General features: G+C 42.9%; 1 protein-coding gene across 3 annotated transcripts in view; it reads left to right on the top strand.

The window, feature by feature from the left end:
• Nucleotides 1-16054, top strand: part of LOC109872604 (rho GTPase-activating protein 32) — a 212585-nt gene that overhangs the window by 153284 nt on the left and 43247 nt on the right. For all 3 annotated transcript variants that reach the window (XM_031807802.1, XM_020463896.2, XM_031807803.1), the window contains 2 exons: nucleotides 5261-5347; nucleotides 11272-11409. In XM_031807802.1, coding sequence (XP_031663662.1) covers nucleotides 5261-5347; nucleotides 11272-11409 — 225 coding nt within the window. The remainder of the gene's footprint in view (nucleotides 1-5260; nucleotides 5348-11271; nucleotides 11410-16054) is intronic.

The raw sequence follows: 16054 nt of genomic DNA, 5'->3' as shown, positions 1-16054 counted from the left end.
TTAAGACGACTCCCATTGTTAGGGAGGAGACGAGCATCTCATCATTAAATACAGATCTCTGGTTGCAGTAGAATTTCTTTACACGGAGGGAATTTGCACATCCCATGTAATGATGAGTCGAAATCCACAACATAATTTTTGTTTTCTGACACACTTATTTTCCGTGTTTCACATAGCCAGCCACACGGAATCGTGGTGCGTAGAAGGCTATTTACTGCATGTTGATAACTTAACAGCAAGTGTTGACTAGTTTATAAATGGTGTTGAACTGACTGAATAAAGTTCATATCCTATATCCGTTTGCCATTAATAAATGATATGGCATGGTATCGCATCGGGACAAGTAAACCAAAGGATTTCCTAGGTTTCCTTTCCTAAGATGTCGGGGCTTGCCAAACAGTGACGCTAAAGTGAGTGACTCTCGTCAGTCAGTGTAGCCTACTGAATCTGTGAGAGCCGTTCATTTGGCTTCCTAATTTGCATAGGGCTACTGGTATGTCACTGCTTTTTTTGCGGTTATCTGCAAATAAATTATGAGAACATTCGGTGAAGATGGTGGAGCATCATTGCAGTAACAATAGGTAGCGGAGAGCCTCATTCTGGTCCAAATATGATAATTAGGGCCCTCACGGAATTGAACAATATACTAAATGTATTGAACAGAATGCATCAGTGAATCGTATTTCCTGCAACTTTCTGAAAAGGCAACGAGAATGCCCCTGTCTGTGTGTGTCAAGTGGGTATTTGTTTTACAAACTCTACTTTCGCTGCAAAACCACCGCTAAACAACAGCTAGGGTATCTACACCCAAAAATCGAAATTTCTCAGATTTTTCACAAACCTTAAAAAGGGTCTCGTGGTTTAGGCATTGTTGTGGGCTTAGAACATCCAATGTAATGTTTCTATTTAAAAAGTGTGATTTTGAGAGAGAACTTTAAAGAACTGGGGCAAACGGAAACCTGGAAAAACAAAACCTTTGATGTATTTTTAAAGATAATGTGGGCTATTTACATCATTTTTTTCCCTTCATTTTTTATAAAATACATAATTTGAAGAACAAACATTGTGGCAATTAATATCTTGCAGTTAAACTGTAAGTAAGACTTTAATCTCAAGAGACGACGGGTTAAAATGTAAACTATCTTGAGATTAAAGTCTTATTTACAGTGTTTAAATTGGTTTGTTCTCTTACTTAGAAAATAGTCATAGTCATATAGGCCTAGACCTAGACAATATCCAAAACAACAGTACACTGAATTCATACATTTTCAGTTATTTAAATAGCCTTTTTATACAATACCATTTTGCACTAATTCTTTTGACTCATCACATATGCTGCTGCTACTACTTATTGTCTACCCTGTTGGGACTTTTCCCCTGCCTGTATGTGCATGTCTGCCTCAGTTGCCTCGTGCCCCTGCACATCGACTCAGCGCTGGTGCCCTGTGTATATAGTCAAGTTATAGTTACTCATTGTGTTGTATTTTTTTTCTCTGCATTGTTGGGAGGGGCCGTAAGTATTTCACTTAGTCTACACCTATTGTTTACGAAGCATGTGACAAATAACATGATTTTATTTGAATATCACAACAATATGTCATGACTGTCCTGTGAGGATCCAAATAGATCAGATCAGATTTGCAATGAATAACTTCAACCAGACCCCATCTCACCTGCAAAGGGGGAGGGTTGAACTTGTGAGGGTTAACACCTCGCATCCTGTCGTAAATCAAGAGGAAAAGATTCAAGTCTCCCTCGCCAATGTTCACCAGAGGAATGTCCTTTGTTTCAAGAGACTTTTCCCACCGAAACACTAACATGTTCTAAAGCGAATACTGAAACAATATAATAATATTATAATATATAACATAGAACATTGGGAATGGTCAGAGGCGAACTATAGAACGAATGTAATTTAGTTTATTTTGTGATGCCATTAAAAATGTTATAAAGGAAATACTGTAATGTGGAAAGGATCCCCACTACATGTGTGAAGTGTCCATCCTATGCATTGTGCATGTAATATGAAAAATGATGGGGGATGAGGGATGGGATTTTAGGAGCCATAAGAGATAATTGTTTTACATAAAATTTGCAGAGTGATAAGTCACGCCCCTGAGTGAGGTCAGACCGTGTCAGCCTAACGGAACCGCCCTTTCGATGAAACTGTATAAATCGATGGGTTAAGAATTAACATATCAGACCAGAAAAGCATGAAGCTGCAGCTGCATGCTTAAAGTGGTTTGAACTCTGAATCTCAACATGAGGCAGAGACGTTAAACTCACCTCCTGGACAATCACTGGTACGGCTGATTAGCTGTCCTAAGTAAAGTATCTTAGAAAGCGAATTTAGGTGGGACCATTCTACTACTCTGCTCAAACCATCGTATTACGCTACAATCATCACTCTACTAGGTACCATCAACCGGCTAGCCTATCTTCGAATAAGCATCTTCAGGAGGGAATGGGAGGAAAATAAACTCTGTTGTTCTATTCAGGACTACACGACAAGTCACCAAATACCTGACAACAGTATGAGACTTGAGTGGCGGTTCGTGTGCAAAGTATATGATTACTGTAAGTGAGAGTAGTTTCTAAATGTACCGAAGTATTATGTCTCTGTCCCTCTCTGCCCCCCTCTCTCCATCTCTTTTGTAACAAGCAGCCATGTTTTGCCATTCCGCTAGCGATCTGTTTTTAACGTATTAAGTGTGAATGTTTATCCTGTGTTAACATTTAATTAACTAGTAAATAACTGATTAAACCAATTTGTGTAGTACTGAATCATAAGTAAGGCTCAGGTTTTTGTAGATGCAAGGAGGTTACGACTGTTCAGAATGATGATATGATACGAGGTTATGATTAACAAGTTGACTGTTTATAGGTGTGATAGGTAAAGACCTTTTTAGAGTTTAATTCGGGAGATGTTAACTCTTTAAAGAACCGCTCCCTTGGTGCCCCACATCCTAATGAGTTAATTGTTACATGATGAATTTAATTGGGTAACAATTAAACACAGTTGATTAGATAAATAACAGTCTTCAGATTAATGTTAAAGTCAACTCACAAATATTTTCTAATCTGGGAGGTAAACTTGATAAAGTATTCAATAATTTCGCTGTGTATTTCAAATGGAATCAAGGCATTAAATAAAGGTTAAATATAAAAAATAAATTTGAATGTACCGGTGGCCATCAAAATAGATCTCCTTTGGAGCTCAGACGCACCTGGCTGGCTACTTTTTCTATTTGGCTGGCTGCTCTATATACTGGTATTCCGTCTGGCTCCGCAGCCTTGCGAATGTTAATCTGTTTAAAGGACTTACTCACATCGGGCTTAGTCATCCGGAACAGCTAATGCTCTCATGGATGTTTCAGTGTTGCGAGCATAGAAGGCATTTAGGTCGTCTGGTAGGTTTGTGTCGCATGGTATCTCGCAGCCGGGTTTCCCTTTGTAATCCGTGATAGTTTGCAAGCCCTGTCACATCTGTCGTGCATCAGAGCCTGCATAGTAGAATTCTCAGTCCTGTGTTGACACTTTGCCTGTTTGATGGCTCGTCAGAGGTTGTAGCGGGATTTCTTATAAGCGTCCAAATTGGTGTCCCACTCCTTGAAAGCGGAAGCTCTATCCTTTAGCTTAATGCGGATGTAGCCTGTAATCCATTACTTCTGTTTGGGGTATATACATACATTCACTGTGGGGACAACGTCGTTGATGCACTTATTGAAGCCGGTGATAAACTCGATGTTATCCGATGAATCCCGGAACATATTCCAGTCTGTGCTAGAGAAATAGTCTTGTAGCTTAGTATCCGCTTCATCTGACCACTTCCATATTGAGCTTGGAAGCAGGAGGATAGAGTTTTGGTCAGATTTGCCAAAGGGAGGGTGAGGGAGAGCCTTGTATGCGTTTCTGTGTGTGGAGAAAAGGTGATCTAGAGTTTTGTCACCCCTAGTTGCACAGGTGAAATTCTGGTAAAAATGAGGTAAAACAGATTTCAGTTTCCCTGCATTAAAATCACCATGCGTGAGAAACACTACTTGTGAATGTGCATTTTCTTGTTTGCTCATGGACTTATACAGCTCATTGAGTAGGGGCTTTGTGCCAGCATCGGTTTGTGGTGGTAAATAGATAACTCTCTTGGCAAATAGTATGACATGCAGCATATGAGGTATTCTAACTTGGGCAAGCAAAGGCTCAAGACTTCCTTAACATTTGAGGTCATACACCAGCTGTTGTTAAAGAGACACACCCCTCCGCCCTTCATCTTACTTGAGTCTGCCGTCCGGTCTTGACAATGTGCTCACAGCCAGTTCAGGGTCGTATTCCCTAGGAACCAAACAGAAGCGAACGGACCAAAATGGGGAGGGACTATCTGAACTGTCCAATAAGAAATGCTTGTTTTCGGCTGCAAAACGTTTTGCTACAGTGTGCGCTAGCACATACCTCTGCAGTTCAGAAATCGTTTGCCACTAACTTCATAAATAGGGTGCATAAATCATCACACACCTTTTCAAAACGTTTTAACCCTTCTACTCAAAAAGGAGTGATATTAGATATCTGCAACCTGTTAAATGTTACGATCTTGTAGCTAGAAAGTAGCAACTAATGTTAGCTAGCACTGTTCAACCCACTAACTTCATGAGAGCTTGCTAATAGTGCAGGGAGCATTGTCTAGTATGCACCTGTAATAAGAAGTTATGCACACTGTATATGTAAATACTATGTTGATAGGTTAATTTCAGTCAATAATTTGGAATAAATAGGTCCAAGTAGCCTATCCAGCCAGTGCATTTGTGGCACTTCATGTATGTCAGTTGCGGACGGCTGGCTTGGTACTCTAAGCTTTTCTGTTGTCATCCACAACAACCTCTTTCAGGTATTACGTTCATCTTCTCTGTGTCCTACAGCAGGAGAAGTCGAGAGAAGCGCGAGAAGGGGAAAAAAGGATTGGGGTTCAAATGTACAGGGCTCGTATTTACAAAGCGTAGGAGTGCTGATCTAGGATATGTTTCCACCTGTTCGTATAATCATATTCATTATGATCTAAAATGGACTCCTACTTTCAGAAGCTTTGTGAATAGGAGCACTGGGCTGTGTTTAATTGTCAGAAAGGTTAAAGGATTATTTAAACAGAATTTTCTGTCATTTGTCCACATCTACGCCCTTCTGCCATTTGACCCAAAACACCAAGAGCTACCATATGCGTCTCATAATTTCTCATTCCCTCTCCCTCTTTCCCTTTCTCTCTGTATTCCAGTTGTCCCTCGCGGATGAACAGAGTGAAGTGACACGGAATGGCTTTGAGTCCAAGGAGCTGCAGTATTTGGTCCAGATCTACTGCCAGGTATGACCGAGTAATCATCTGGGTGCTGTGCTATGCTGCGGTGTCCTCAATCAGTGCTTTCTCATATAGAGTACCAGTCAAAAGTTTGGACACACCTACTCATTTTTATTTGTTTTTATTTGTACTATTTTCTACATTGTAGAATAATACTGAAGACATCAAAACTATGAAATAACACATATGGAATCATGTAGTAACCAAAAAAGTGTTAAACAAATGAACATATATTTTACACTGTTCAGAGAACACTGTGTGAATCAGGCCTTCCTGGTCGAATTGCTGCAAAGAAACCACGACTTAAGGGCACCAATAATAAGAAGATAATTGCTTGTGCCATGAAACACGAGCAATGGACATTAGACCGGTGGAAGTCTGTCCTTTTGGTCTGATGAGTCCAAATTTGAGATTTTTGGTTCCAACAGTCGTGTCTTTCTGAGATGCAGAGTAGGTGAACAGATGATCTCCCACTGAAGCATGGAGGAGCAGGTGTGGGGGTGCTTTGTATGTGGGGGTGCTTTGCTGGTGACACTGTCAGGGATTTATTTAGAATTCAAGGCACGCTTAACCAGCATGACTACCATAATTTGCTTTTCAACAAGACAATGACCCAACACACCTCCAGGCTGTGTAAGGGCTATATGACCAAGAAGGAGACTGGTGGAGTGCTGCATCAGATGACCTGGGCTCCACATTCACCAGACCTCAATCCAATTGAGATTGTTTGGGATGAGTTGGACTGCTGAGTGAAGGAATTGCAGCAAACAAATGCTCAGCATATGTGGGAACTCCTTCAAGACTGTTGGAAAAGCATTCCAAGTGAAGCTGGTTGAGAAGAATGCCAGACTGTGCAAAGCTGTCATTAAGGCAAGGGTTGCTACTTTTGATTTAACACTTTTTTGGTTACTACATGACTTCATATGTGTTATTTCATAGTTTTGATGTCTTCACTATTATTCTACAATGTAGAAAATAATACAAATAAAGAAAAACCCTTGAATGTCTAGGTGTGTCCAAACTTTTGGTACACACACACATACTCTATCTCACATTTGCATACACACGCACTCTCACTTGCATGCACACTCTCACAAATACACACAGTCACATGGAAAGCCTCTGTCTTTGGAATCTTGCCACACACCAAATGAATGTCCAATGTGTTAGCTAGTAGGTGATTGGCTCATTTTCAGTCATTTCTGAAAACCCATTTGGTCATGATTAAAATTGTGGGAACAGTGAAGCTGAAACAACCAAACAACTAAATAGAAGGGTCTCGTGGGAAAGGAGAGCGACACTGAAATCACACCAATTGGCCTCATCCATGATGCTCATGAGGTGTTGAGTAGCAACAAAACACACAACTTGGAGAAGATATCTGGCATACCATCCGTGCCTCCAAATCTTTTCCTCAACTTGGCAGTTATGCTACCCTCTCATCAGAGACCTAGCGAGGCAAGTCATGTGTGCCCGGTGCTGACCGAGGGCATGTACCAAATGGAAACCTATTCCCTATATAGTGCACTGCTTTTCACCTGGGCCCATAGGGCTCTGGTCAAAAGTAGTGCACTATATAGGGAATAGGGTTCCATTTGGGACATTACCCGAGGCTTACATCACAACTATATTTGCCTGTCACTTTTTGATCCAGCACCCTCTTCTTCAGATTAAAAAAAGCCTTGCTTTGTCATGTGCCAGCTGGCCTCTGATGTATTTATCCCAAAGATTTTTTTTATTTTTTATTTTACCTTTATTTAACCAGGCAAGTCAGTTAAGAACAAATTCTTATTTTCAATGACGGCCTAGTGGGTTAACTGCCTGTTCAGGGGCAGAACGACAGATTTGTACCTTGTCAGCTCGGGGTTCTGAACTCGCAACCTTCCGGTTACTAGTCCAACGCTCTAACCACTAGGCTACCCTGCCGCCCCAGATTATGTATCATCAGTTAAATTCACGTATGGAGTTATCGACTTCTCGTGTTGTACTCCAGAAATAGCTTCGGCGAATTGATCACTTCATCAATGGATTCCAAAATTAGCTATCCAGGGCAGGCCAGCACAGTTCAAGCGGGTGAGCTAGATATGGTGGACGATTTAGGAGCTGTTCCATTCTGTCGAGCATGATGCCTGTTGGATTTACTCGCAATACCAATAAAACATGCAAAGTTATTACCCCGCTGCAGTTTACATGCTCTTAGGTTGGAGTCATTAAATCTAATTTTTCAACCACTCCACAAATTTCTTGTTAAAAAACGATAGTTTTGGCCAGTTGGTTAGGACATCTACTTTGTGCATGGCACAAGGAATTTTTCCAAAAATGGTTTACTGACAGATTATTTCACTGTATTCACAATTCCAGTGGGTCAGAAGTTTACATACACTAAGTTGACTGTGCCTTTAAACAACTCGGAAAATTCCAGAAAATTATGTAATGGTTTGAGAAGCTTCTGATAGGCTAACTGACATCATTTGAGTCAATTGGAGGTGTACCTGTGGATGTATTTCAAGGCCTACCTTCAAACTCAGTGCCTCTTTGCTTGACATCATGGGAAAATCAAAAGAAATCAGCCAACAATTGCAGACCTCCACAAGTCTGGTTGATCCTTGGGAGCAATTTCCAGACGCCTGAGACGTGTTCTGTCTCCTAGAGATGAGTGTACATTGGTGCAAAAAGTGCAAATCAATCCCAGAACAACAGCAAAGGACCTTGTGAAGATGCTGGAGAAAACGGATATAAAAGTATCTACAGTGGGGCAAAAACGTAGTTAGTTCTCCCACTTAAAAATATGAGAGAGGCCTGTAATTTTCATCATAGGTACACTTCAACTATGACAGACAAAATGAGGGAAAAAAATCCAGAAAATCACATTGTAGGATTTTTTATTTATTTATTTGCAAATTATGGTGGAAAATAAGTATTTGGTCAATAACAAAAGTTTATCTCAATACTTTGTTATATACCCTTTGTTGGCAATGACAGAGGTCAAATGTTTTCTGTAAGTCTTCACAAGGTTTTCACACACTGTTGCTGGTATTTTGGCCCATTCCTCCATGCAGATCTCCTCGAGAGCAGTGATGTTTTGGGGCTGTTGCTGGGCAACACGGACTTTCAAGTCCCTACAAAGATTTTCTATGGGGTTGAGATCTGGAGACTGGCTAGGCCACTCCAGGACCTTGAAATGCTTCTTACGAAGCCACTCCTTCGTTGCCCGGGCGGTGTGTTTGGGATCATTGTCATGCTGAAAGACCCAGCCACGTTTCATCTTCGATGCCCTTGCTGATGGAAGGTGGTTTTCACTCAAAATCTCACGATACATGGCCCCATTCATTCTTTCCTTTACACGGATCAGTCATCCTGGTCCCTTTGCAGAAAAACAGCCCCAAAACATGATGTTTCCACCCCCATGCTTCACAGTAGGTATGGTGTTCTTTGGATGCAACTCAGCATTCTTTGTCCTCCAAACACGACGAGTTGAGTTTTTACCAAAAAGATGACATTCTCCCAATCTTCTTCTGGATCATCCAAATGCTCTCTAGCAAACTTCAGACGGTTCTGGACATGTACTGGCTTAAGCAGGGGGACACGTCTGGCACTGCAGGATTAGAGTCCCTGGCAGCGTAATGTGTTACTGATGGTAGGCTTTGTTACTTTGGTCCCAGCTCTCTGTAGGTCATTCACTAGGTCCCCCCGTGTGGTTCTGGGATTTTTGCTCACCGTTCTTGTGATCATTTTGACCCCACGGGGTGTGATCTTGCGTGGAGCCCAAGATCGAGGGAGATTATCAGTGGTCTTGTATGTTTTCCATTTCCTAATAATTGCTCCCACAGTTGATTTCTTCAAACCAAGCTGCTTACCTGTTGCAGATTCAATCTTCCCAGCCTGGTGCAGGTCTACAATTTTGTTTCAGGTGTCCTTTGACAGCTCTTTGGTCTTGGCCATAGTGGAGTTTGGAGTGTGACTGTTTGAGGTTGTGGACAGGTGTCTTTTATACTGATAACATGTTCAAACAGGTGCCATTAATACAGGTAACGAGTAGAGGACAGAAGAGCCTCTTAAAGAAGAAGTTACAGGTCTGTGAGAGCCAGAAATCTTGCTTGTTTGTAGGTGACCAAATACTTATTTTCCACCATAATTTGCAAATAAATTCATAAAAAATCCTACAATGTAATCTTCTGGATTTTTTTTTCTCATTTTGTCTGTCATAGTTGAAGTGTACCTATGATAAGTGTACCTATGATGACAATTACAGGCCTCTCTCACCGTTTTAAGTGGGAGAGCTTGCACAATTGGTGGCTCACTAAATACTTTTTTGCCCCACTGTATATCCACAGTAAAACGAGTCCTAAATCGACATAACCTGAAAGGCCGCTCAGCAAGGAAGAAGCCACTGCTCCAAAACCGCCATTAAAAAAAGCCAGACTACGGTTTGCAACTGCACATGGGGACAAAGATCGTACTTTTTTGAGAAATGTCCTCTGGTCTGATGAAACAAAAATAGAACTGTTTGGCCATAATGACCATCGTTATGTTTGGAGGGAAAAGGGGAGGTTTGCAAGCCGAAGAACACCATCCCAACCGTGAAGCACGGGGTGACAGCATCATGTTGTGGGGGTGCTTTGCTGCAGGAGGGTCTGGTGCACTTCACAAAATAGATGGCACCATGAGGGAGGAAAATTATGTAGATATATTGAAGCAACATCTCAAGACATCAGTCAGGAAGTTAAAGCTTGGTCACAAATGGGTCTTCCAAATGGCCAATGGCCCCAAGCATACTTCCAAAGTTGTGGCAAAGTGGCTTAAGGACAACTAATTCGAGGTATTGGAGTGGCCATCACAAAGCCCTGACCTCAATCCAACAGAACATTTGGCAGAATTTAAAAAGTGTGTGCGAGCAAGGAGGCCTACAAACCTGACTCAGTTACACCATCTCTGTCGGGAGGAATGGGCCAAAATTCACCCAACTTATTGTGGGAAGCTGGTGGAAGGCTACCCGAAATGTTTGACCCAAGTTAAACAATTTAAAGGCAATGCTTCCAAATACTAATTGAGTGTATGTAAACTTCTGACCCACTGGGAATGTGATGAAGGAAATAAAAGATGAAATAAATCATTCTCTCTATTATTCTTACATTTTACATTCTTAAAATAAAGTGGTGATCCTAACTGACCTAAGACAGGGAATTTATACTAGGATTAAATGTCAGCAATTGTGAAAAACTGAGTTTAAATGTATTTGGCTAGGGTGTATGTAAACTTCCGACTTCAACTGTATGTCTGGTTTGAATAATTGCAGTACATCCAATCTGATATAATTAAAGCTGGGTTGTTTTTCACTGGATGTTCTGTACTAGATTCCGGGTTCATCGTCCAATGAAGGAGATCCCCTTTTCAGATTAAAATGCCCCCCTGTTGAGACTAGAAGGATATAATGTCCAACTCTCTTAATTCCACCAGATTTGACCCGCCTCTCTTAATAATCCCAGCCATTTGGATTCATCCCCTTCTCCAATCCCTCCCGCCATCTATCCACCATCCATCCTTTAATCAGTTTTTTGGCACTGCCTTACATTGGCAGACTGGTGCTCAGCTTGGGGCAACCACAACCATACCACATCCGGAACCATACAGATGTCTGGTCCCTGTCCCACAGTGGAGTATTGTGTGGGGAGTCACTGTAGCAGGATTATAGCTAGGAAGGTAATATCCCCTGTCCGACCCCCCTCGTAAAATCATAGACTCCCCTTCTTGCAACTCCGTCCCAGCAGTGGATTGTGAATTAGGGTGTGAGGGGCACCCAGAGGGTATCTGTTACCAGGCTAGTAAAGCAGCCAGGGGCTCATGCCTCATGCATATCCCCTGTGTTTTGAAACGTCCTCTCTCTCTCTTTTCTTTCCCACTTTCCCACTCTTACTATTTTTGCTCCGCAGAGCCGAAGCTGGATTGTGAAGCGCAGCTATGAGGATTTCCGTGTCCTGGACAAGCACCTGCACCTTTGCATCTATGACCGCCGCTTCTCGCAGCTGCCTGAGCTGCCTCGATTCGACAGTCTGAGGGATCGTGCCGAGGTAAGATACCCGGTCTTTCTCAGTACAGCCAATGTGCCCCACCCCACCCAACACCCCTATATCCCCATTCAAATGGTCTCTCCCAGTCTCCCACTTTGAATACCGCCTCAGAGCTCACGACTTTAAGGACTATATTATCTTTCCCCTTCAAGATTATGGTGTTCAGACAGAAGCAAGAGGCAATGGACGGGTGACTTGAGAACAGTTTTGCGTCCATGTCCGTCCTAGAGTGAAATACCTGCACAATGTCAATGTTGTATTTGCTTGTTTTACAAACTCGTGTTCGTGGCAGGCTGATTCATGGGCTAAATTTGGTAGTGTCCATTTGTGCCGAGTTTTAAAAAATAAAAATAAATCGTTCTGTCTAATGGCCTGGTGTTTAGAGGAAGCAGCTGTATAGTCTGTTTTATGTTTTTAGAAAACCTCTCCATCCTGCTGGGCTGCGATAGGAACTCTCACTCGCTCTCTCTGTTTACAGTTGTTTTCCCAGAGAAAGCCCTCTTGAACTGTGCCACATTTTCACAGCTAAATTGATAGGCTTTGAAGTATGGAGTGGCTGTTAATGCTTACCCATATGATCATCCAGTCCTTCAGTAAATGGAAAAAGGCCCTGGTACTCTGCCCCTAAAAAGAGACTCCCACAAAGGTAGGCTGACTAGGCTTCACAGTCACCACTTTGCTCCTGCGTCCCAAATGACACCCTATTCCCTACATAGTGCACTACTTTTGACCAGATCTGGGCCTTGCTCAAAATTAGTGCACAACATGTTTATAGGGCATAGGGTGCCATTTGAGACACAACCTCTCTCTCCAGCTGTCCCAAGTGTAATGTGAAACACTGGGCTGCGCGAACTAATCTCAGGAGGTCAGATTACTACGCCCACAGTGAAAGCACAGGTCCTTCTGTAGTGGGATGTTCAGTGCTAAAAACTACTGGTAAAACAGGTTATTAGGGTTTTCACAAAAAAAGGCTGTGGAAATACCTCAGTCGTGATTGGAGGAACGAGATGTCGGACCTTTCAGTTTAATCCGTGTCCGTTGCTGCTGGGACAAGTAATAGCAGAGAGTTGGCGTACAGTAATTTCAGACAGCAGTCATTATTTGATTGTAGCCTTCAGGCATTTAATACACATAGGTCCTTATAGGATTAATTGGGGTAGGGGAAAATTGGCTTGAATTAAAATGTCACTAACCGTATTGTCGAGAGGCTGTTTTGCTGACCCCTCTTTGAAGCGCATATTTTGGTACCTAGCTACTGCAGGTATTTGGATAGTGTTAGCCTAGCTAGTATGCTAACCAACATATTGCTTGCGCATTCCAATACTTGATTGTCACTGTTTTGTAGGCCTGTACTTGGGAAGCTAGATTGCCTGTTTGAAATGAGCTGACATTACCTTATACAATATCTTCCATGACTCGTTAAGTCTTGGTAAGAATATTCAGCAAAATCAGGAAACTCACTGCTAATCAACCAATCAGTCTCCCTATTGATTCAGTTAGCTAGCCATCCTCCCTTCCCTTCAAGGCCTTGGTGTTGTGCTTGGCTTTACTGTTGTGGTACCACATGTTCTCTAGTCTTTGTCTTTCTGGAGAGTCTTAGCCCTCTTGGTCTATGTTTTCTTGGTCATGTTGACAAGAAGGAGAGGGGCTGAAGAGAGGGCCTGGCGGAGTCCCAAATGGTACCCTATTTCCAACATGGTGCACTACTTCTGACCAGAGCCCTATGAGCCCTGGTCAAAAGTAGTGCCTTATATAGGGACTAGGGTGCCATTTGGGGCACATACCCTGTCTGGCACTCAGAGGAGAAGGCTCACTTTTGGATTAGTGCGCTGAATAGGACAAGTCTTGTGGGAAGCGCCAGGGTATTCATCACCAACAGTAACCAACAAATGGAGCCCCAACAAGGAAAGCATCCAGGTCATCAAAGAAAAGCTTTCCTTTCCTTATCCTTTATAGCCTTTAAGCCCAAAGCAGACCTGGCCATGCAAGGCCCTCTGCTGCTCTGTACAGAAAGCCTTCTATACCAGATGCTTACTTACCTTCCAAATCAAGTGCTTAGTATTGTAGTACTGTTGCTACTGTTTTCATAACTTGAATGTCAGGGCTTTATTTTCAGCAGATTTTGTTATTTTTCTTTTTTCAGTCAGCGGCCTGCTTTGTCATTGAGTCTAAATATGGCGTCAGTTTCAACGTACTCTCCCTCCCTGTGACGTTTGACGTTTGACATTTGACTAGAGACTAATTTATTTAACCAGAGATCCTTTTAACCAGCTTTGTCTTTATTGAACTCCCTCAAGGTGACATATGTCCTTCATTTAAATATTTGGACAGATCTGATAGCTCATGAAGTCTCTAATGAAAAACATTTTTTAAACCTCTGACATGCTTTGTCATTTTACACGTCATGCTATCTTTCACATATAGAATTGCCTTTTTTTCACCATTTCCTCGTGGCCAGATTTGTCCTGGCTGTGGGTAAAGTTGGGGCTGATCTGGTTATAAATGTTTACACATCTTGTGGAAAGAAAACAAACGCTCCGAGGCTATGGTCCTTTTAAAACCTAAGCTGTCTGTGTCATGTACATGTGTCGTCAGCTTGCGCCCCATTAGGCCCCTTCCTCTGGGCTATAACACTCGGCCTCTGTGTATGTGTTGTTGGTGGACCCTGTTCTGATTGGGTACGCACAGTGCCAGCTCATGTACTGGAATCAATGTGGCAGGCAGCGGGCTGGAACCTCCCGGAGAGGGTCAGGAAAGTGTTTTGGCTCCACGTCTGGCCTGGCCCCATGCCCACCACCTCAATGGTCTGCTCTGCTCTTTTTGTCTCTGACTCACTCTGCACTTCTCTGCTCTTCTCTCCTCTAACCTCTTCTCTTCTTCTCCAACCTCTTCTTCTCTCCTCCCCTAACCTCTCCTCTTTCTCCTATCCTTTAACGTATCCTTCTCCTTTCTCTCTCCCCCTTCTCTAATCTCACCTACTCCTCTCCTCTCTTCTCTTTGGAGCTCAGCTCTCTAACCTCTCCTCTCCTTCTGCTCTAACCTTTCTCCTCTCCCCTTCTCTAACCCTCCATCTTCCCCTCTTCCCCTCTCCCTCCCCTTCTCTACCCTCTCCCTCTCCCTCCCTCGCCCCTTCTCTAAACCTCTCCCCCTGCTTCGTAACCTCCCTCTCCCCCTCCTCTCCCCTTCTCTAACCTCTCCATCTTCCCCTCTCCTCTCCTCTCCCCTCTCTAACCTCTCCATGCTTCCCCGCTCCTCTCCCCTTCTCTAACCTCTCCCTCTTCCCCGCTCCTCTCCCCATTCTCTAACCTCTCCCTCTTCCCCGCTCCTCTCCCCTTCCTCTAACCTCTCCCCCCTCCCTCGCCCCTTCTCTAACCTCTCCCTCTTCCCCGCTCCTCTCCCCTCTTCTAACCTCTCCCTCTTCCCCGCTCCTCTCCCCTTCTCTAACCTCTCCTCTCTTCTGCTCTAACCTTTCTCCTCTCCGCCTTCTCTAACCTCTCCCTCTTTCCCCTCTTCCTCTCCCCCTTCTCTAAACCTCTCCATCTTCCCCTCTCCTCTCCAAACGGCCTCCAGTGAGCGTTTGATTTTCCTCGCTAGGGCTCCACCACTCCATCTTTCCTTTTGTCCTCGCTTTCTCTCATCTATAGTGCATTTCTCAAGAAGTTGCCAATGAAAAACTAGAAACAACCGTCCTTTCAATATCATTAGGATTGGCTACATTATGAGCTCAGTCAAACATGTCTTTCTGGCCTATGCTCAAGTCAGACCACACCAGGGCTCCAGACTGCGATAATTTAGTTGTATTTTGTGACCCTTTTACTTGACTGTTGCAAGTCATGTTTAATTGGTCGCTTCGGTGTGAGCTGCACATTCTACATGGTCACTTCACTCCAAATGTCCTATTTTTTTTAGGAGGCTCTAACCATGATTTGGTCAAACAGTAAAGTGCGTTTTCTTCATGATCATGGCTCTAGTGTGGCCATTTTGATAGCATGTGCTCCTAAATATTTAGCTGTGCAAAATGTTTTTTTGCCCAGATAATAATTGTTTTAAAGGTTATGCTTTGCTGTATCGCTATTTCTGAGTATCCTAGAGAAAAAAGTGAGTGCTGATCCGTGACTGTGGTGGTTACACCATTACTACAGAGAGAACTGGTTATCTCTAGCCCAAACTGTTCAAAAGTAGTACTACATTTTTTCCCTTCTATTGTGCATTGGCTCTGCAGCTGGTTGCATCTCCATTGGTGGGCTGTATTTTACGTTCATGAACTATGTCATGACTACTTGTGGGCCACTAGCACCTTGTTAAGTCATGTTACCTCATTAGCTAGCAAGTTAACAACCTTGTAACTTTACCAGTATATCCTTTCTAGCGCAGGCGTTTCGCTAGCAGAACCCCTCGACAACATTCCGCTGAAAAGGCAGCGTGTGAAATTCAAAAATCTTTTTTAGAAATATGTAACTTTCACACATTAACAAGTCCAATACAGCAAATGAAAGATCAACTTCTTGTTAACCTCTTATGGCTGCATCCCTTGTTCTCAATTTCCCGCCTGAAGACATACCCTAATCTAACTGCCTGTAGCTCAGCCCCAGAGGCAAGGATATGCATATTCTTGGTATCATTTGAATGGAAACATTCTGAAGTT

The sequence above is a fragment of the Oncorhynchus kisutch genome, linkage group LG28, assembly GCF_002021735.2.
Source record: "Oncorhynchus kisutch isolate 150728-3 linkage group LG28, Okis_V2, whole genome shotgun sequence".
Taxonomy (NCBI): Eukaryota; Metazoa; Chordata; class Actinopteri; order Salmoniformes; family Salmonidae; genus Oncorhynchus; species Oncorhynchus kisutch.
Note: the sequence above shows the minus strand (reverse complement) of the source record. Positions and strands in the feature narration are given on the sequence as shown.